The 23,275-nt window shown below is 35.9% G+C and overlaps 1 protein-coding gene across 1 annotated transcript in view; it reads right to left on the minus strand.

Moving 5' to 3' along the window:
- map3k5 (mitogen-activated protein kinase kinase kinase 5) overlaps positions 1-19,488 on the minus strand; it is an 83,643-nt gene extending 64,155 nt beyond the window's left edge. Inside the window, exon 1 of the mRNA XM_079830685.1 lies at positions 18,546-19,488. Coding sequence (XP_079686811.1) covers positions 18,546-18,942 — 397 coding nt within the window. The 5' untranslated portion in view covers positions 18,943-19,488. The remainder of the gene's footprint in view (positions 1-18,545) is intronic.
- Between the last annotated feature and the right edge of the window lie 3,787 nt (positions 19,489-23,275).

The raw sequence follows: 23,275 nt of genomic DNA on the forward strand, positions 1-23,275 counted from the left end.
AAGTTCATGAGTGTTGAAGAGGCACAAGCTTTAAATGAGCTTGAGTGAGAGTCACTGAGACTTTATTCCAACAAAGAGGATCAATGTTGCTCCTGGACAGGCAGAAACCAATCATGCTGAAATGCCAGACTGGACTATTGAATCCAATACGGCATCCAACGTTATAGACTTTGGAGTAGAAACAAATGGCACTGTAAGGGATTGGAAATATGCTCCATTTAATATCTGAAAGTTGGAGAGTGTAATTTCACAACAGAACTACAAAAATAATGTCCGTTTTCAAACAGCTTTTCCATAAACTCTCCTTCAATTGTTTGGATGAACAGGAAGTTCCTGTTATTCTACCTTTAATAGTTCCTATACTACTGTAATTCAACCTGTAACTTTACACATTAAAACAGAATACACAGTCCTAGGCCATTTCCCATTTTCATATGACAAAATGTTTCTCAGGCATTTATTGTCTAATGTAAATTTGCAGAACTTTTCTTCGGGTGAACGCTCAATACCCAGTAAAACAAGGTATTTTTAGTTAAATATGGCATCTCTTCTGTTCTGACTAAGGCTGAGTTTTCAGATTTTGACTAACAAACTGACCAGCAGCATTTTGCATACACTCGAACATAAGCAGAGCTAATATCAAGCAAAGATGCAATGTTCTGTATACTTTTTTCTTAGAACAACCCATCATATTGTAACATGAAACATTAGCTACACACCAAATAGTACAAGACGTCATCCACTGTAGCAGGTTCAATTAATGCTGATTTATAATAGTTATTATTATTATATGTGTATTTAGGGCCGCATGATTTCCGCGTTGAGGAAAATGCGGACGAAATCGCAGAATACAGTCAAAAACGGAATTTACTTTAACGCAGAATTGCACAGAATTTGTAACATTTTTCATGAATAAATAAAAAGCAGAAAAATATACAGTAAAACCCCCCAAAAAATAATAGTTTCATTTACCACACACACACACACACACTGAAGCATGCGTGACTAGGGTTGGGTATCGTTTGGGTTTTTACGATACCAGTGTCAAACCGATACTTAAAAAAAACAAAAAACAAAGAGCCACAAAACAACAGTTGATGACATTTAAAGAATGGCTTTTTATCGAAAAAAAATTATAATGAAAAATTCTTTAAATGGAACAATTTATTAAAAGTTTAAAGTATACTTAAATATATAAATATAAATAGATACAAAACACAATTTACATAAAGTCACAGTAAGACCTAAGCCACAACCCGACTACAACAGGCCTAATGTAACACTAATAACAGTTACAGTAATAACAGCAGTCGTCTGTATTCTTGGTCTGCTACAAACCAGCTTCAAGGTTCAGCTTTATTTAGCTTTACTTTATTTTACAGAAATATGACCACATTCTCGCATCGCCTTATTGTTTCCATGGCGACGCATCATGCTTCTCATAGTGCCGTATGACAGCTCAGCTGTATCAGGTTTATTTTTGGTTTTTCTTTTTCATTCAAAATATTCACAAACTATGTCATGAACTATCTGATATTCTGATTTTCAACTATGTGTGAGTGAATGTGTGTTAGTTGATCTATACTGCGCGATGGGCGCCGCCATATTAGTTTGCGCCTCAGAGAATCAGAACTGTCGGATCCTAGTCTCACGAAATACATGAAAGTGAGTGACCGCTGAACTGGGAGAAGAGTAGAGTAAACTATATAGTTACTATTAGGAATGGGTTATATGGCCTAAAATCCATATTGCGATATACATTGCAGCCTCTTGCGATAACAATATATATTGCGATATATAAATTATAATAGAACCAATTAAGAACAGGTTAAATAGACCCTAAGGAAAGCCAAACTGCTAAATGTATCTTTGTTTAAAGAAGGAAACGTATGTAGTTTCTGTTCTTCGTGATCCCATTTTTCAAACTTTAGTTAGTGTGTAATGTTGCTGTTAGAGCATAAATAATACCTGTAAAATTATAAAGCTCAAAGTTCAATGCCAAGCGAGATATTTTATTTGACAGAAGTTCCCTTTCAAAGCCTACAGCGAACGGCCGGTTTGGACGACATCTCTGTACTTCCTGCTTTAATGACGTCAGTAGAGCAGTTTGTTGACTAACCTCAGCCCACAAGAATACGCAAAAAAAGGGGCGTGGTCTTGTTGCTCCCGCGTGGAGAAAAGGAAGTGTTGCGTTCGGTTCGGTTCGGTTCGGTTGCGTTTGTCGCCATGTCGTTCAGACGCTGTTATTTTCATCCCGGAGTCAAATCACCTTAGTTTGGCCTTCAGGGGCTGTAGTTTGAGCGCGTTCATCTCCCCGTTATGGTAAGAGGCGTGACCTTTCTGGGCAACGTGTGCTAAGCTGCTGTCCAATCACAACACGGGAACCGCTGGCACAATCAGAACTCGTTACGTATTTCTGAAGGAGGGACTTCATAGAATAAGGAAATCATTGAGCCGTTTTTAGGACAGTGAAGACAGTGGTATACAGATAAGTACATTGTGTGAAAAATACTGTTTTCTTACACGCGAAACATGAACACGTTATATTGCACACTGTAAACACAATCAAAGCTTCAAAAAAACAGGAAAAACGGGACCTTTAAATCCGAACCAAGTCCAAATAATGGATGTTGCACTGGTCTTTTTCACCAGCTCCTCCGTTTCACTTTCAGCTATATTTACTCAAGATGACGAATATGATGATGCGTTGCAATCAGTTGCAGCTCGTGGCTCTAAATTTCGCGGGTAGATTCTGTCATCAACATGCATTATCGCGATTAAAATCTCTATCGTAGGCCAATTTTGTATCGTTTATATCGCCCATTCCTAGTTACTATACATGTTAATGTGTATCTGATGTGAATAAAACACAGTGTCAAATTATAACTGTCTGAAAGGATTGTCATTGCCGATATAGACATCAGTGTGTGTTTTTTGCTAGTAATTATGTGCACATAAAACACTGAATAGTTGTGATATGTGAGCGTGTCTGTCTCTGTCTCTGGCTCGGCACTGGCCAAAGCGTGAAAGCACGTTTGAATTTAAGTGGCACCGAAATGAGGCACCGAAATCTGCGCTCTGATTCGGTCCGGTTACATAGGTATCAGTGGCAATTTTCGATACCCAACCCTACACATGACGCTTGTGGTGTATGAAGACATGAATGCATGAACGTCATCTCCAGAGCCGCTCTGAGAGTCACTTCATCAGCATTTTACCGTTTCATTTGAGAAAAACTACCGTCATATCATAAACACACAGAAACTCGAAGGTCTTCACGGCAACCCGTCAAAATAAAAGTTTAGTTTAACTTGACAGAAATATATTACTGTTACTATTACTGTTTTATGTCTTTATTTGATTACCAGAAAATACAAAACATTAGAAGTTGTATTTCAAAAATAAAATAAAATAAAACTTTTAATAAATTATTAAAATTGTTGTTTTTATGTATTCAATTAATTAGACATACTTTTTGATTATTCAAATTGAATTAAACCATTAAAATGCAATCCAGAAAACTTAAAATAGAAAGTACAGCATTTGGTAAAAAATAAAAATGATATTAAAGAGAAAAAACACTAATTCTGCAGTGTAATGTGGTACAACTTTAAAAAATTAAGTTGAAATTGGTCAAATTATTTTGATGAGTTCAAGCAATGAAAAAACATGTTGTCATGTTATTGAGTGATCATATAATTTTTACAGTGTATTTATTTTTGTAAAAAATATTGATAATTAAATATAAATGTATAAAATAAGTATAATATATTCACAAGATGTATAATGTATTCACATATTATGAACTATGGTAGTAAGAAATCCCTATTGTTTAAGGATGCACGATATATCGGTCATTTTATCGGTATTGGCCGATATATGTTTATTTTTATGTTATCGCCATCGGCCCGATAAAACAATTTGGCCAATATAATAAAGCTGATAAATAACAGATTATGTCCTTCAGATGCGCACTGCTCATCATGATTGAAATATGATTGGAATCACTTCAAAAACGGAAAATACTTTAAAATGCACACGCAAGTCTGACATACAGGCATACAATTATAATGAGAACGTCATAATTGTGTGCTTGGGACATGGTGAGACCTTTGTTTTTGTACTCAGGCTCTCAAAAATTTGGATTTCGATTTATCGGCCAATATATCGGTTATCGGTTTTTAAAATATAAAGAATTATCGGTTCTTCTTGTAATATCTTTTCAAAATATGCATCATAAGATCAATATTCACACACTGTTGGTCATTTATTCTAAAAATCTATGCATTTGGTCTCATTTGGACATTTTTCTTCCAACAGCAAACGTGAAAAACTACTTAGATGAGCAGTCCTTAGAGCACATTTAAACCGAGCGATTAAAGGAAACAGAATCACTCAGGCCCTCAGATGTTTTCAGACTGTTGAACAAGGATATGGTTGAGTCCGAGGTAGTTGGGCCTCACGTGATGGAAAAAGAATGTGCCATTTACTGAGTTCAGCGAAGTGCAAGACATGAGAACAACACCTGAAACAGAATCTCTCTTCAGCCACTAGGCATCTTGATGACAGCTTTCTAATAACTAGAATCCTTTCACAGCACTAAGAGGAAAAACTATCGAATTACTTAAACCGGTTTTTAGAGCTGGAACTACAACTTGAGGAATTAAAATAAACCACTATTGTGCATATTAAGGATTGGAACAAACCCCTACCCCCTTTGTTGAGTAACATTTATACCACATATATATACGAACGCTAAATTAATTGAGGAGAGATGTGCTGTTACTTCTCTAAGTGATCAGACTTATGATTTTCACCTCGTATACAATAAAATGACTGAAGAAAAATGCTAACATTACATTATGATAGGTCCAAATCAAATGAGCCCACGGTCTCAATAAATCAAATCCCTTAGAAAAGTAACACCTCTCCTCAACAAGCCACATGATTTGAGGAATCATTCATGTCTAGCACAATCAAGTCAAAGTGCCACTATTATGCCATTTTAAAGGCTCCTAATTTAGTTTTGGCGTCTCGTACAACAGGTTTACATGCATCCAAGGTCAAAAAACACTTTAATTTTCTCATAATATTCATTGCACTTCACTACAGTGTTCAATGATTCTCAAACGACTCGACGGATGAATCTCTCTAAATCTCTCCATTCCACAAGCTACTCTTCTCTGATTGGCCAGACAGCCCAGTCTGTTGTGATTGGTCTACCGCGTACAGTTAAACGCCCATCACCATAACTGAACTTCAGCTCCAGAGGCTTCCTAAAGCTCAGTGATTGTACACTGTAAAGACCTTAACGATGATGTCGATTATACCACATCAATCCGAGCGCGAGTCCGATGATGAAACATTGAAGAACTAGTTATTCAACCCGAACCTCCATCACAAGACGACTTGAGCAGGAGTTTCTCAGTGATATGCTACTCATTATGGGATGTTGCAGTTGTACTTCCTCACCATTAGCATTAACAAGTGTGTGTCCATCAACAAACCCATGTGTGTGTTTCTCATTTATTGGTGCACATGCGGGAACTGTATCAATAACAGCGCAGACGTGAGCCCAGCACTGACGTCAATGACTGATGGAAAACAAATCTCACTCCATCCTTTCTCTTTACTCACAGTAGTAAGTAGGGATGCACCGGTTGACCGGCCAAAAAACGGAACCGGCCGGTTTTTGCTTCTAGTGCGCGATCGGAAACCGTACGGTTTTCTTTGTATTAGGCTTGCTACGATAGTCGGTGTTGCCGGTGTTACCGGTGTGCAGACTCAACACCGGTTGCATCACTTGCCCACCGTGGCACCGCCCACCGTCTTTTTGATTTTTTTTTATAGTAATAAAATAATTTAGTTCAGTTAGAGAACAGACAATACAAATAAAAACTGAACGTATCTGCTTAATAAAGCAGGATCCGACCGTGAGTCTCGGCAGGAGTCATTCATCAGATTTAAGAGTGAGGAGCTGACGGAGATGATCGCGGAAGATTTGGTTTCAAAGCGAAACGTAAAAGCGCCTATTGAAGGGCGTTTGTCATTTGTTTTGTTGTTGTGTTTTTCATTAAAAATAATAGGCTAATGAACCCACAATTCAAGCAACCCGCAGCCGAATTGGCGTTAATTCAAAACCGAAAGTAAAATGTGCACGGCCGCACAGAGCGCGCATTGTTTACTTTCGCCTGGCTCCGCAGTGCGAGCCTCCGCTTTACGCTGACTGCGCGCATTTATTTTTTCTGCGCACCCTCGCGCTCGTCGAGTATAGGCTTTACGGACGAACTGTTATTCATTCATGGCGTGCATCTCAATCATAGACTGATCAATGCTTGATCAGTGCCCTGACTACTGAACTAGGGAACTGATTGAGACGCACCCATGGCCTCACAGAGCGCGCATTTACAGACGAGCTGTAGGGATGGCTCGATACCACAATTTTGTCTTCGGTACGGTACCACAATCTAATACCGAAGTACCGATATTAAATCGATACCATACAGGGTCTGAATTTTGATGCGGGTATTGCGCATAATTTTACTCACTCTCGCAAGTTTTGGGTTTATGAAGCGGGAAATTACCGCAAATGTTTATTATTAAATTAATCAACAAAGATTATTACATTAATCAGTCATTTGGAGACTTTTTTGTAAGTAATTTCAGCATTACTGCGCGTCTCCATTCTCTCAAAATGAGCAAATTGCTTCTGGCTTCAAAAGACATTATGCATGGACTATAAAAGCAGTCTGCACGCTCAGATTCAACACTTTCGCTTCCGTTGCGGGACAGCTGGCGGAAATCACTGCCCACGTCTTTTTTAACCTCGCCAATTTGAACATGCAAGCGATTTTATAGCATTTCGTAATACATATGGGATGAGAGCTCTTTGAGAGAGAGCTTTCTTTGCGCTCATGCCAACAACAAACACACACACACACACACACACACACACAGGCCTAAAGAGCTCGCGCATTCCAAATTAAATTGTTTTTCCTCAGTCAAATACACACAAAATTATGTCAAAAATGTCAATCTTTAGTGAGTAGTCACATAAACAGAGTTGGGTATGTCTTTCGCGGATGTAAATAGTGCAATAGTATGCGTGCAAATATTAGGTCTAAAGTAACGTCACTGGTTGAAACGAACGCTGGAGATTTCATTATATTTAAACGATACGATCTTATGTATGTGCGTTAATCAGTGTTAAAAGAAAAATGTCTAAATTAGATCGTTAGAATTATGCACTCACCTGTCGATCTCATAATGTCTTACAAGTCAGGAATTAAGTGACGATGCTTGGCAAGGTTTGATGGTTCTTCAGCAGTTTTATAAGCAAAGTAATTCCAAGTTTCACGTCTACTCTCTTTATTAATGAGTTTTGTGCGTGTTGAGTGAGATTCAACTGCTGTATTCATCTTGTTCTGTTGCCACATTTGCCGGTTTCACGTCAGTTTGGGTAGCGCGCTGCCACCTAGCGATGTACTTCGGAACAGCAGCATATACCGAAATGAGCAAAATCATGATATCGTACCGTTTGAAATAAAATATATACCGGTATTTTTCCAGTACCGGTATACCGCGCATCCCTAACGAGCTGTCATTCACGGTGTGTGCGCACTGGCGCGTTTTCAGTTCATAGCGGTCTTGTGCATGTTACTTTCGGTTAGATAGAATTGGTGATTTAAAAGCCTCCGCCGGTGATACCGGTATTACCGGTGTTGTCACACATCAATTAACCGGTGGGAAGATTTCCTCACCGTCACATCCCTACTTTGTATTTTTCTGCCGATTTTTCCGGAAGTGCGCCCGCGTGCACATACGCCTATATTGCAATCATTCGCGAACACGAACATGTCACATGTCACTGTGCTACAAACGGAAACTGGAGAACTGAGGGAAGAGACGAGATGCTGAAGGGAATGAAGGGCCGCTTTCCTGCACGAGCTGAAGTTGTGCAAGCTGAAGTTGCGCGAGCTGACCTCTCCGCGCCTGCACAAGAGCAGATGAGCGTTTGTTCAGCTCAGCTTCTCAAGTGTTGGATCGGATGAGAACGAAACAGACTAACTTGTGACAAAGCCGAGATACTTCTTTTTGTAGCCTAAAGAAGAACATGCATGCACTTTAGAAATGAAATACTCTAAGTTCTGTATAGGATGATCATTTTTATTTTACCTTAAAATTACATTGACTTAATTTGATTTAAAAAGCACCTGCTGTAGCATCTTAGTTTTTTTCGTTGCACTAAACATTATTTGATTTAACATTTTGGAACAGTTATATACTTTGGTTTTATTTAATTTCACTGGTAAAGACTTTTTTTTCTTTACACTGAATTTAAAAACAAATGCTGATTTAAGTTACATCTTTGTTTGGATTGCAGAATATGCAGTTGTTGCCTTTAATGTCACCTTTCAGCCTTTTCATTTCCAATTCAATTTCCCGTTAATTTCAGATTGCGGACTTGTTTTCATTAGCCAAAAGCCAATTTAGCCTGTTAAATACCAAATAAACATCTTGTTCATGTATACTTTCGTTCTATTATTGTGTAAAAAAAAAAAAAAAAAAAAAAAAAAAACGGAATACGGTATCGGCCAGTTTTATTGAAAAAAATCGGTATCGGAATCGGCCATGTAAAATCATGATTGGTGCATCACTAGTAGTAAGAACGACAGACGATCTGCATTAACACACACAGTTTGAGGTAATAGTGACCCACAGCTGATGAGCAGAAGTATTTCAGTAAGACAGTAATAACGCGAGTTAGCCGGAAACTTACACAGTATAAAACACAAAACTACGTATTTTGAACACCCGATAGAAAATATATACATCAATAATTATTCATACTTACAGGCTGTGATTCTGAGGAGCTGATAAACTGGGACTGACCCGTCTCTCAAGAGCAAGAGTTTTGTGATTTGAAGAGCAGTCGTTAGTAAAATGACGTTTGAGGGTTACGTTTTTCACGGGCGGACGACGTACAACATAGACGGACATTATGCAAATGTCTTCTAGTGAAGTAGAACCGTAACACAGTGAGATTCAAAACACAAACAACGCGTTTAGGCGGTTCAGAGTCGAGACAATAGACAATACATTTACTTATCGCGCACTTTCGACATTATAACTTTGCAGGTTTACATTCACACACAGCGATATTACACACTGCCCATAATATTCCAAAAACCATCATAGGGACTTTAAATCTCTAACGCTCTAACAAGTATGAGTAGGCACTTCTGAATCACTGTTAAAAAGTATGTTCTAGTATGTGATGGACATACTACATTTGTCGTGTTGACCTACACCACTGATTTACTCCTCATTGGATAGTAAAGTGTCCATTGGATGTGGTAGGTCATCCAGCTACTTATGTGTTTTCTATGAATACGTACTTACTACTCGGCTCACATACTGTTTTTCACCCACTATTAGGGATGCACGGTATACCGGTACTGGAAAAATACCGGTATATATTTTATTTAAAACGGTACGATATCATGATTTTGCTCATTTCGGTATATGCTGCTGTTCCTAAGTTCACCGCTAGGTGGCAGCGCGCTACCCAAACTGACGTGAAACCGGCAAATGTGGCAACAGAACAAGATGAATACAGCAGTTGAATCTCACTCAACACGCACAAAGCTCATTAATAAAGAGAGTAGACGTGAAATTTGGAATTACTTTGCTTATAAAACTGCTGAAGAACCATCAAACCTTGCCAAGCATCGTCACTTAATTCCTGTCTTGTAAGACATTAAGAGATCGACAGGTGAGTGCATAATTCTAACCATCTAATTTAGACTTTTTTCTTTTAACACTGATTAACGCACATACATAAGATCGTATTGTTTAAATATAAAGAAATCTCCAGCGTTCGTTTCAACCAGTGATGTTTAGACCTCATAATATTTGCACGCATCCTATTGCACTATTTACATCCGCGAAAGACATACCCAACTGTGTTTATGTAACTACTCACTAAAGATTGACATTTTTGACATAATTTTGTGTGTATTTGACTGAGGAAAAACAACTTAATTTGGAATGCGCGAGCTCTTTAGGCGTGTGTGTGTGTGTGTGTGTTTGTTGTTGGCATGAGCGGAAAGAAAACTCTCTTAAAGAGCTCTCATCCCATTTGTGTTACGAAATGCTATAAAATCGCTTGCATGTTCAAATTGGCGAGGTTTAAAAAGACGTGGGCAGGGATTTCCGTCAGTTGTCCCGCAAGTGTTGAATCTGAGCGCGCAAATTGCTTTTATAGTGCAGGTGCGATGAGGTGTAATGCTGAAATTACTTACAAAAAAGTTTCCAAATGACTGATTGATGTGACAATCTTTGTTGATTAATTTAATAATTAACATTTGCGGTAATTTCCCGCTTCATAAACCCAAAACTTGCGAGAGTGAGTAAAATTATGCGCAATACCCGCATCAAAATTCAGACCCTGTATGGTATCGATTTAATATCGGTACTTCGGTATTAGATTGTGGTACCGTACCGAAGACAAAATTGTGGTATCGAGCCATCCCTACCCACTATACAGTATTCGTATGCAGCCTATGTGTCCTCATTAGACATGTGCGGCAGTGCCGGTATATGGTAATACTCGCAATAATGAACATGCACAATATTGTTATTGTGGGCACTTCAAAATATCGTGAATAATTATTTATTACGAATCAAATTATTCCAATTTTTAGAATGCATTTTAAGGATACTTTACCCATCAACTTTTTAAAATGAACAACACGTCAAAGAGGAACGCGCACTGATGTAAACAAACCCAACATGAGCCGAGCACATGGTGGAACGAGTGAAGGAGACGCACATTCACTCTCTGACAGCAGAGGGCGCCGACGGGACAGCAGAAATGCAGCCGTTTCCCCGGTAACCCTCGTAAGGGTCAATGAAATGATGTATTTTTTGTGTCCGAATTCATTATTTTCCTAAAAAAAATTAATAAATACATGTCACCTATAAAATGTATCTACAATATTTCCTTTATAAGATACTCTTTTAATTTTTTTGAAATTCTTTGAGCAAATTTACATTTAAAAGTATCAATTCCCACTGCAATTGCAAAAAGAAGTAAGAAATATAAATGTAAACCATTATATAATGTATACAAATAATAATAATAAAAAATTAAAATTAAAAAAACATAAAAACTCCTTATGGAAAAGTGTCCATTTATATGAATTGGACTAAAAGGGCAAAACATAGAAAAGGGAAAGGGTGACCATGTGATATGCATTTTACAATGATATGTATATTATTTTAAATGAATATATGATCTAGGGCTGCAACGACGCGTCGACGTCGTCGATGACGTCGACTACGAAAATACGTCGACGTGCGTGAAATGCGTCGACGCGTCGGCGGCACATTATTTACGTTCTAGAATGGAACAGAAGATCTAGAATAATGGCAGCTTCTGCTCCCGGGCATAGTGAAAATGATCATTTATCATATAAAGCCAGACCGCGACATTCAAAAGTGTGGGAGTACTTTAAACAGAAGCCGAGTAAAACTGTGCTTTGTTACGCTCTGTAACGCCGGTTTCACACTGCGCGCGCAGGCAGAGCAGAAGCTGTGCGCGTGGAGAGCGGGAGCTTTCACACTGCCAGTCAGTGTTGCCAAGTCCGCTTTTTTCCGCGGAATTGGGCTACTTCTACACTGTTGCCGCGGGCTGTGTCTCATGTCCGCGGGTTGAAGCAAAAAAACACACATATTTAACCCCCCGAACGCGATGTTTACCAGAGAACCTCCCCGAAACGCGATTGGGCTTGTTTTGAGTAACGAATGGGTGGGTTTTGTTGTGTAAACCTGGCAACCCTCCTGCCAGTGTTCTCTCGCGCAGCTGAACCGTGGCGCGTGTATTGCAACAGACGGTCACATTTTCCGGGGTTCTTCTCCGACCCCAGTACGTCTCGTGCTTTTATTTATTATGGGCTGCATATATCTCCTGTTAATGCGACCTGGTTCCCCTCTGTCCCAAACACATATGCATAATAACTTGCTGTATATAGGTAGTTTGCATGATTAAAGTTAAGATATGCCTCTAGCTTTAATCATTTAAATGTGTCTTTGAAGTTTGGGCAAAAACTTCTGGCAGCTTTAGTCGTTGTTTATGCACATGTATCTTCAAAATAGACGACTAGTTATACTATATTAAAACTATGCTGAAAGCTCCTGTATGTGAACCTTTTGCAGATAAATACAAGTGCATTTTCGTTTACTATTGACACAAATCAATAAGTAAATCATACTCAACTACTAGCCTATAGTAAACAACTTTTCCTAATTAGGCCTACTCTGTATACATTTTATGATGAATAGTATCATTATATATTATGTTTAAAAAGCTTCTTGTGTTCATATATTTCATTATAAAATGGCATACTATGTTCACTACCCTTCCTGAAATACAATTAATATTGTCATCATTCATTGATTTCATGTTAAAATAATATACAAATTCACTACCCTCTTTGAAATACAATAATCAGTAAAAAAGAATCATAAGATTAATCTGGAAAAATAATCGTTAGATTAGTCGACTAATCGAAAAAATAATCGTTAGATTAGTCGACAGAAAAAATAATCGTTAGTTGCAGCTCTAATATGGTCGCACCACCTGACATTTTCTGGGTGGTAAAATCAGAAATCTTGTTTAATAATGAATTAGTGCTGTCTTAAAAGCTGTAAAAACCAACATGAATCAACACCATACTTTTTTTGGACATAAAAATGCATTTTAAAACTCTTTTGCTTAAAATTATAATTTTTTATCTGTAAAAAAATATTATTTTTCTTATTTGTCATTGACCCGTAAACAAAACAGACACGCGCTACTAAACACACAGCCATTCAGATTTCTGTATTTGCTACGGTGCTCATCACATCACCAAATACTTAATACTTAAAGACTTAAGGCTATTCATTTTCAAACTTAAACATTTTATATTTTAATCTGGACTGAATTACATGCCCTAGATATTGTTTGAATATGTTCTGACTGTTGTTCAGTCACACACTTTACAATAAGGCTCTAATATTTCACATTAGTTCATTTATTAACAAACTGAAAATACTTCTAAAGCATTTATTAATCTGAGTTAAATGTAAATTTCATCATTTAATAACACATTAAAAACTAAAGTTGTAACTGTATTTAATGGACCTGAGCTTACACTAACAGTTGCTTTTTTTTTTTTAACTAACATTATCAAAGAAGAATAACTTTTGTAAAATGTAGCTATTCGCTCTTTGTTAATGCATTAACTGGCGAGACCTTATTAAAGTGTTACCTATTGTTCTTCATTATTCTTTAGCACTTATACACAGTTTTAAATATTTGTTTACTTTATTACAGTTTTGTGTATTGCTTTATTGTATTTAAATGTTTGGTACTTTTTGTTATAAGAAAGTTATTAAACCTGTTATAGTATGACAACGCATTTTTTTGCAACTTATTTCAATATCGTGATAATACCGTGATAAAGCTTCAGCAATTAATCACAACATGAAAATTTGATACCGGCACATGCCTAGTCCTCATATATATTCCGTTGATGGTACAGCACATAAAACTAAAATCAGACTTACTTTAGCTTTCCACATACAAATACAAAAAGGAGAATACTATCTGATCACCAGCCCTTGCAGAGATAACCATAGTACACAAGGGAACAGTTCGCTGCCTTGTAATCAGACTGAAAAAGCCTTTGATAAGATTACGTTCCTCTACAAACCTTCAGAAGTCCAGAAGTACAATTTCCCTCCTACGCATTCCAGTTAAAACACGTTTAAACATTGTAAAAATGCTATAACTATGAAAACATGCTACTTTTGATCAATAGATGAAACACTCAGGCCCTCATCAAAACAAGCAAACATTGCATGGAGCAAAAAGACATGATCTTAAAATATGCAAATGATAACAAAATCTGTTTTAACTTCAAGCTTTCATACAAACAGTTTCATACAGTGCCTCATGAGGAAAAACTGAGAATAATTTATTCATATTTAGTGGCCAACAGATATGGGTTTTAGTGGTTAACACCAGAATCTGAACAGCAGGGTGATATAAAAAATACAAATATACAAAAATGATGAATGAGCACGTACGTGTTTGTGCATTTTGAGAAAACTGTGAGGAATCTTTTTGATAAATTAAGAATTGGCCGATGCGGTTAAAGTTAAAGGGCACATCACACACACATGTTAATCTTGAGTATCTATAGAGTAGTGTTGATCCTTCATTTCTACCAAGAGTCTTTAGTTTATCATATTTATAAAAGACAGATACACTGTACCAATTCTTTCCGAAAACAGCCGAGTCCGTGGAGGCGTGCAGTGGGCGGAGCTAAAGACTCACGAGCACACACCCACACACACACACACACACACACATCATGGCATTATCCCTGGATAACTCTTGATTCACTATACGTTGGTGTTGTTGACATTATATACACTTACACACCGATTGCCAACAAAACACACACATTTGATGCAGTTTCACTCACGCCTGTGGTTTCCACTCATGACTGGGAACAAACACACACACTTGCAGAACGCCGGAAACACAAACTGCATCCAATGTTTCCTTAAAGCCGGGGTACTTTGGGAAGCTGAACAAGGTGATCTTTCCCTCATAACTAGAAACACACTTCTTTAGTGACATTGTTGATTTTGTGGTCTAAAAACACAATGTCAGTGTGACCGACGGCTCCTGTAACCCGAACAAAGCTCATTGTTGGCGCTCTGTGTGTGTGTGTGTGTGTGTGTGTGTGTGTGTGTGTGTGTGTGTGTGTGTGTGTGTGTGTGTGTGTGTGTGTGTGTGTGTGTGTGTGTGTGTGTGTGTTCTTCCGGGAAAAGTGCCCAATTCCAGGAATTATGCCCTTTATGAAGTACAGGGTCATACTTAAAAAAAATTTTTTCAATTCTGAAGGAGTGTATTTGGCACAGAACTACTCCATCATACGTCCAAATTTTGGCAATTTAGTGTTTGGTTTAGGGATGAAACGGTATGGAAATTTAACATCACGATTATAGTGACCCAAATTATCACGGTTATCAATATTATCACGGTTTTGTTCAAGTTTTATATTTGAAAATCAACAAACAAACTAAAGCAGCTCTATGCACTTTTTTAAGCAAGATTCTGTGGGATTTTCTTCCTTATAATGCCCGTCGTCAATAGCAACGCATAAATAATAATAATTTCTCGTAAATATAATCTCTAATATTATCTCTGTAAATATATTCTCAAGCAATATTCTCATCAGTGTTCAGCAATGATGCATTTAAATCTAGCATATTTTGTGTAAGAGCCCAAACAGTATCCTAGAGAAATAATGCATATCCATATTTCCATATGATTTGACAGTTTATTTTATTAAATATCAAAATGACTGCATCATACCTGACACCTAGATGATCACTTTACAGCCAGTTTTATGACTTTCATTGTCTTCAAATGCTATTAAAGTTTCAAACGTGTATAACGTTACCAATGTTGTGTGTAACTTTAGAGACGGCCCCTAAATTCGCCAACTTTATGCCAGTCACATCAGATGCGCTGTGGTTCTGCTGTGTTTGTTTGAAACTATTTTCGCTGCTGAAATAGAACAAAAACAGTCCAGCACTGTATGATGAGTGAATCTCTTGCGTACATCACACACACATCTCTGCTTTTAGTGTAGATTTCAGCGCGTGAGAGCGGCGCGCGCTCTGAACAAAATTCCGGATAATCTGAACGCGTCTGATTATGAGACATTGCATTCATAACTCAATATAAACACGTGTGAGTGGTTATAATGCGCAACGCGATTATAACAGATGGCTTTTGAGAAGACTATAATAAGTTCAACAGCCAGAGTGGCTAGTGTGCAGCCGAGATAACGTTAACTTACACCCGCAAACGGCGGTTGTTAATGTCAAGCCCTGATTATTATCCCTTAAATGTCACCCTAGTATTGTCTGAATTTGTTCGTTCGCTTCACGTTATTATTTCCCAGACGTAGTTTTGGTATTGAGGTCAAAGTCCACTTGCCTTGCGTTCGTAGTTTTGAAGGGTTTCCCCCTATTACAGCGACTTTATTCTGGCATGTTCTGCAGACAGGTGACCATCTTCGATTAAGTTTCCCTCAGGACTTTTGTAAAAGCCAAAATATGACAACGCCTCAGATTTGGTCCTTTTAGAAGTCTGAAAAATCTCCCGAGTGCTGTCACTGCTTTCTGCCATTTCTTCTCATTCAGAAAACAGCAGTGCGCGCAACAGACTGACGCTGACTGGACAAGATTTACCGCGAGTTTTAAAATCGTGATAATCACATGCGGTTTTAATGATAATTAAATGTTATACGATATTACTAACCGTCACTAAATTTTACCGTGGTTTATCGTGAAACCGGTAATCGTTTCATCCCTAGTTTGGTTATAGTAATATTTAAACATTTTAACAAGATTCAGCCTCTCTGGTTTTGCTGCAGATCCAGTGTTTACATTAAGGGTTCAAGCTACTACACAAAACCTCATTTCCATTCAACTGCACTCCACCCTGGGTTGTGGATACCAGCACAGATCACTTCATTCTGAGAACTTTCCTGGAAAACTAACCAAGGAGAAAGAAAGAAACCAAACACACCTAATACACTACCAAGCATTTGAGCTGCCAACAAACTGTGTGTACACTGTAAACCCATACGCTCAAAATAATAAAATTGGTTTGTGTAGAGCCAGCTCAAATTAAACAAATTAGTCCAAACAAATGAACTTTTATGAGTATTTAGAACTTTCTTTTTCTTTTGAGTTCACAAAACTGACACATTTTAAGTTATCTGAATTGTTTCATTGCTTTGGGTTTTATGAACTTGTTTCTTTTAATTTAGACAAACTTAAATTTACCTGAAAATGTGCTGGGATTTCTATTTCCCAGCCTGCTTTGCCATGACACTCAAAAGGGACAGTAAATGCCAAAATTAAGTGTTATATTGTGTTTTTTTTTGTGTGTGCAAGATTAATGTTAAGGTGGAGATTTAGTAGTGCTTAATGTTTTGTTATGGTAGTTTAGAAGAGTTTCTGTTATGTTGGGTTTTTTGGGGTTTACCATCCTGTTGACGAGTGGAGCATGAGCTTAGTTTGAGAACAGGTGTTCAATGTTTTATATCGCTGTCCTCATTCAGCAAGAGCTATGCTAATGCTAACAAAACATTGTGTAACCAATTAGCAAGGTGGCATTTATGAATTAGCTAGTTAAAGACAAATTTGCACTCATAAATTATGTGAGAATACATGATATTTTTAAGTTTAATGTATGAATTAGCTAGTTAAAGTCAAGTTTACCGCTCATTAAAATGTGAGAATACATTATATTTTTAAATGTAATGTATGAATTAGCAAGTTAAAGTCAAGTTTAGGATCATAAAAATGTGAGATTACATGATATTTTTAAGTTAAATTTATGAATTAGCTAGTTAAAGTCAAGTTTACACATAAACATTTGAGATTACATGATATTTTTAAATGTAATGTATGAATTAGCTAAAGTCAAGTTTACACTCATAAAAATGTAAGATTACATGATTTTTTAAGATAAATTTATGAATTAGCTAGTTAAAGTCAAGTTTAGGCTCATAAAAATGTGAGATTACATTATATTAAGTTAAATGTATGAATTAGCTAGTTAAAGTCACGTTTACACTACTAAATATTTGAGATTACATTATATATTTTAAGTTAAATGTATGAATTAGCTAGTTAAAGTCAAGTTTAGGCTCATAAAAATGTGAGATTACATTATATTAAGTTAAATGTATGAATTAGCTAGTTAAAGTCAAGTTTACACTACTAAACATTTGAGATTACATTATATTTTTAAGTTAAATGTTTGAATTAGCTAGTTAAAGTCAAGTTTAGGCTCATAAAAATGTGAGATTACATGATATTTTTAAACTAAATTTATGAATTAGCTAGTTAAAGTCAAGTTTAGGCTCATAAAAATGTGAGATTACATGATATGTTTAAATTCAATTTATAATTTAGCTAGTTAAAGTCAAGTTAACACTCATAAAAATTTTAGATTGCATGATATTTTTAAGTTAAATGTATGAATTAGCAAATTAAAGTCAAGTTAACATCCATAAAAATGTGAGATTACATGATATTTTTAAGTTTAATGTATGAATTAGCTAGTTAAAGTCAAGTTTACACTATTTAAAATTTAGATTACATCTGTTTAAATTAAATGTATGAATTAGCTAGCTAGTTAAAGTCAAGTTTACACTCATAACAAATTTGAGATTACATGATATTTTTAAGTTAAATGTATGAATTCTCTTAATCAAATATTTCAAGTTCAAAGCAACTAAAATGTATGATTACAAAATATAAATCTGCAAGTTCTGCTTACTTAAACTTTTGCTTAACTTAAAACATTTGATTGCCTCGGTTTTTTTGAGTTTTGCCAACCTTATTTTTTTACGTTTTGTACTATTTTTACTGGTTTATTCCCAAGGTTTTCTCAGACTTACCTGCATTGTAAAAGTGATCCAGAACTGAAGTTTCACCAAAGTCCAGCTTCCCAAAGGGAATTACGTCCAGTTTACAGCCCACAATGTCGCAAGCATCCTTCAGACACTGTAAAGCCATGTTCTCTGGGCTGTGATGTTGGCTGGTCTCAGAGTTCCTCACGTAGGCCACTGTTACGGCTCGGCTCTTGCATTTACCCGTGGTCAATAAGGTGCCACTGTCCGAGGGCAAACTGATGCCCCCAGGGTGGGCACTCTTACAGATGGAGTGGTCCTGCCAGAAGGTGCCCGCCCCAGGATTCACCCCCCCACTGGACTCTGCATGACCCCTGCCCATCATGTCTAGATGTTGGCCGAGAGAGGGGACATAAAGAGAAATGGCATCCAGATCTGAATTCATTTTTCATCAGTTTGTTGAAAGTGTCCAGCTTGTCAACCAGCACACCTCATAGCTGGCATTCCTGGTAGCTATAGTAAATAAAAGTGCCGTGACGTCATCAGAACCGACAACATATCAGACGATTATCGTTTCATTTTTAAATGAGAGTCTTAAAAAATCCGTTTAGCAGTATATATGTCGAGGGGGGGAAACCATTAGTAAGAAGAGAATCACTGTTCGCGCGTCACGACTCTGAAACGATAACCGCTACTGTTAACTCACTGGAAATCCACTGAAGCGTTTGCGAAGAATGTAACGTTACGCTCATTTATCCGAGCGTAGTTTCCGAAGTAACGCGGTTCTGTTGATGGTGACAGTTGACTCCGTGTGCGTCGCCTCGAGCCGTTTCACCGCGAGACACCGCGTCCAGTCGTTAGGGTCATGTTCCTGTCAATGCGTTAATATGTCATACTTGAGTTGTGAAATCCCTCTCGGCTGAACCGCGTTTGTTTGTCTCCTGGACCCTGCCCTATTTTTCTATTATTATCTTCAGCACAACTCACGCTCGGGGGGCGGAGTAACACCGGACTTGCAGGAAGCGAATTAACGAATCCTACTATGGAAAAGACTCAGGTCATGAATATTAATTACGTAAAGTGACGCTCTCTCGCATCGGCCTGTCACAGTCGAGGGTATGCGCTGACGTCCCTTTCCCGACGGGACACGCCCCCTCAGCCGGACTGAGTGGCAGAAGAGCTGCTGTATGACTGGATTTATTTGGGTAAACTGCGAAAACACGAGTTGAACAAACGATTATCAGTTTAAACTAAAGGTTAGACTCGATAGTGTTCATTACAACTTATCAAATATCTATAATCCATGGATTTTGACATGCAGCCAGGTGTTTCCTGACAATTAGATATGTGCCTGATTTCAACGGCAGGGAAATGCAAATTTGCCTGTGAACGCTTTTATGTAAATAGGCTACAATATATAAGTCTAAATCCAGGGGATCACTTATATATCAATGTTATATATATATATATATATATATATATATATATATATATATATATATATATATATATATATATATATATATATATATATATATATATATATATATATATATATATATATATATATATATATATATATATTAGGGCTGTCAAAAGATTAAACGCATCCAAAATAAAAGTTTGTGTTTACATAATATATGTGTGTGTGTACTCTGTTAATTATTATTTACATATAAATACACACACATGTATATATTTAAGAAAAAAAGTTTTTTTTAAATATATATAAAACATTTATATTTATATATATATTATAGATTATAAAAATGTATATACAGTATATACATGCAAATATTTCTTAAATATATACATGAATGTGTGTGTATTTATATATAAATAATAATTAACAGAGTACACACACATATATTATATAAACACAAACTTTTATTTTGGATGCGATTAATCTTTTGACAGCCCTAATATATATATATATATATATATATACCCCAGCCCTAAAACTTATATAGCTTTTCTCAGTGTTTATTTAAAAACATCCAATCGATGGTAAATGTTTAATTGTGTGTTGTCGACTCGTTTATAACTCGTAATTTTGACTTTATATCTCGTAATTCTGACTTTATATCTTGTAATTCTGACTTTATATCTTGTAATTCTGACTTTATATCTCGTAATTCTGACTTTATATCTCGAAATTCTGACATAACTCGCAATTCTGACTTTATATCTCGCAATTCTGACTTTATATCTCGCAATTTTGACTTTATATATCGTAATTCTGACTTTATATATCGTAATTCTGACTTTATATCTCGCAATTCTGACATAACTCGCAATTCTGACTTTATATCTCGCAATTCTGACTTTATATCTCGTAATTCTGACTTTATATCTCGCAATTCTGACATAACTCGCAATTCTGACTTTATATCTCGCAATTCTGACTTTATATCTCGCAATTTTGACTTTATATATCGTAATTCTGACTTTATATCTCGCAATTTTGACTTTATATATCGTAATTCTGACTTTATATCTTGTAATTCTGACTTTATATCTTGTAATTCTGACTTTATATCTCGTAATTCTGACTTTATATCTCGTAATTCTGAATTTATATCTCGTAATTCTGACTTTATTTAACGTAATTCTGACTTTATAACTTGTAATTCTGACTTTAAATCTCGTAATTCTGACTTTATAACTCGCAATTCTGACTTTATATCTTTTAATTCTGACTTTATATCTCGTAATGCTGACTTTATATCTCGTAATTCTGATTTTATATCTCGCAATTCTGACTTTATATCTCGTAATGCTGACTTTATATCTCGTAATTCTGATTTTATATATCGTAATTCTGACTTTATATCTCGCAATTCTGACATAACTCGCAATTCTGACTTTATATCTCGCAATTCTGACTTTATATATCGTAATTCTGACTTTATATCTCGTAATTCTGACTTTATAACTTGTAATTCTGACTTTATATCTCGTAATTCTGACTTTATAACTTGTAATTCTGACTTTATATCTTGTAATTCTGACTTTATATCTCGTAATTCTGACTTTATATCTCGTAATTCTGACTTTAAAACTCGTAATTCTGACATAACTCGCAATTCTGACATAACTCGCAATTCTGACTTTATATCTCGCAATTCTGACTTTATATCTCGCAATTTTGACTTTATATATCGTAATTCTGACTTTATATCTCGCAATTTTGACTTTATATATCGTAATTCTGACTTTATATATCGTAATTCTGACTTTATATCTCGTAATTCTGACTTTATATCTTGTAATTCTGACTTTATAACTTGTAATTCTGACATTATAACTCGCAATTCTGACGTTATATCTCGTAATTCTGAATTTATATCTCGTAATTCTGACTTTATTTAACGTAATTCTGACTTTATAACTTGTAATTCTGACTTTAAATCTCGTAATTCTGACTTTATAACTCGCAATTCTGACTTTATATCTTTTAATTCTGACTTTATATCTCGTAATTCTGACTTTATAACTCGTAATTCTGACTTTATATATCGTAATTCTGACTTTATAACTCGTAATTCTGACTTTATAACTCGTAATTCTGACTTTATAACTCGTAATTATGACTTTATATCTTGTAATTATAACTTTATATCACATGCAGGGGAGACTTGTTTCTAAACAAAGGGGAAAGAATAAATGTATAGCGTTATCAACATTGGCTATTGGTGAAAAAATATCAGCATATTGGATATCGGTAAAAATCCAATATCATGCATCCCTAATGCAAATTATTCTGAGGTATTGCAATTTATTGATTTATAATAGCAAATAGTGGCACAGAGGCTTGAAACATGCACACAAATATACACAACTCTTACATGATAACATAACATTCAATTTTATATAGCAGAAAGATTAATAGTGTTATTAATAACAACTTACACTTTGGGTTAAACACCTAAATGTGTACAATTCAATCCCAAATCCAAAGAGTGTGTCCTAATACTAGATACTAAAAGAATCCTTTCAGTTGGATTTACTATCATAAGTGATGGAGAGAAACAGGCTATTGACATTTAACTGTGCTAATAATTTCACATCTCAAATCTAAATTGAAACTTGTTATTGATTCCTAGAAGAACATTTAGGTTTTATTCACAGAACTATAGCACAACACATGCTCTTGAAATGTGAAGACATACATACATTAATTTAAAGTAAATTATTGGTCCCTAGAGGAACATTTAGAGATGTTGGTTTTATACACAGAAAAAAAAGCTTGCAAAGCCCATCAAAGTGTGTGAATACCGCCCTCTAGAGGAACATTGAGCAGTGTTTTACATGCACACTTTTAATACATTTATTAAAAATACATACATATTTCTACCTCAACTTCAAAGAGTGTGCTTTCTTACTGACTCATAGAAGAGCATTGTGAGTTTGGTTTTAGTCACTGTAACTGTAGCAGAAAACATGTTATTGAAAATAAAGTCAGTATATTCATTTAAAATATATACAATTTTCTATTTCAACTCCAAAGGTTGAGTCTTGTGTCACAGGTTCCTAGAAAAATATTTTGATCTCACGGGTGTATTTGTGGCAATAGCCAACGATATATTGCATGGGTCAAAGTTATCCATTTTGCTTTTATGCCAAAAATCATTAGGATATTAAGATCATGTTCCATGAAGATATTTAGTAAATGTCCTACCGTAAATATATCATAAATGTATTATTAGTAGTAATATGCATTGCTAAGGACTTCATTTGGACAACTTTAAAGGAGATTTTCTCAGTATTAAGATTTT

The sequence above is a fragment of the Gobio gobio genome (genome assembly GCF_949357685.1).
Source record: "Gobio gobio genome assembly, chromosome: 12".
Lineage (NCBI taxonomy): Eukaryota > Metazoa > Chordata > Actinopteri > Cypriniformes > Gobionidae > Gobio > Gobio gobio.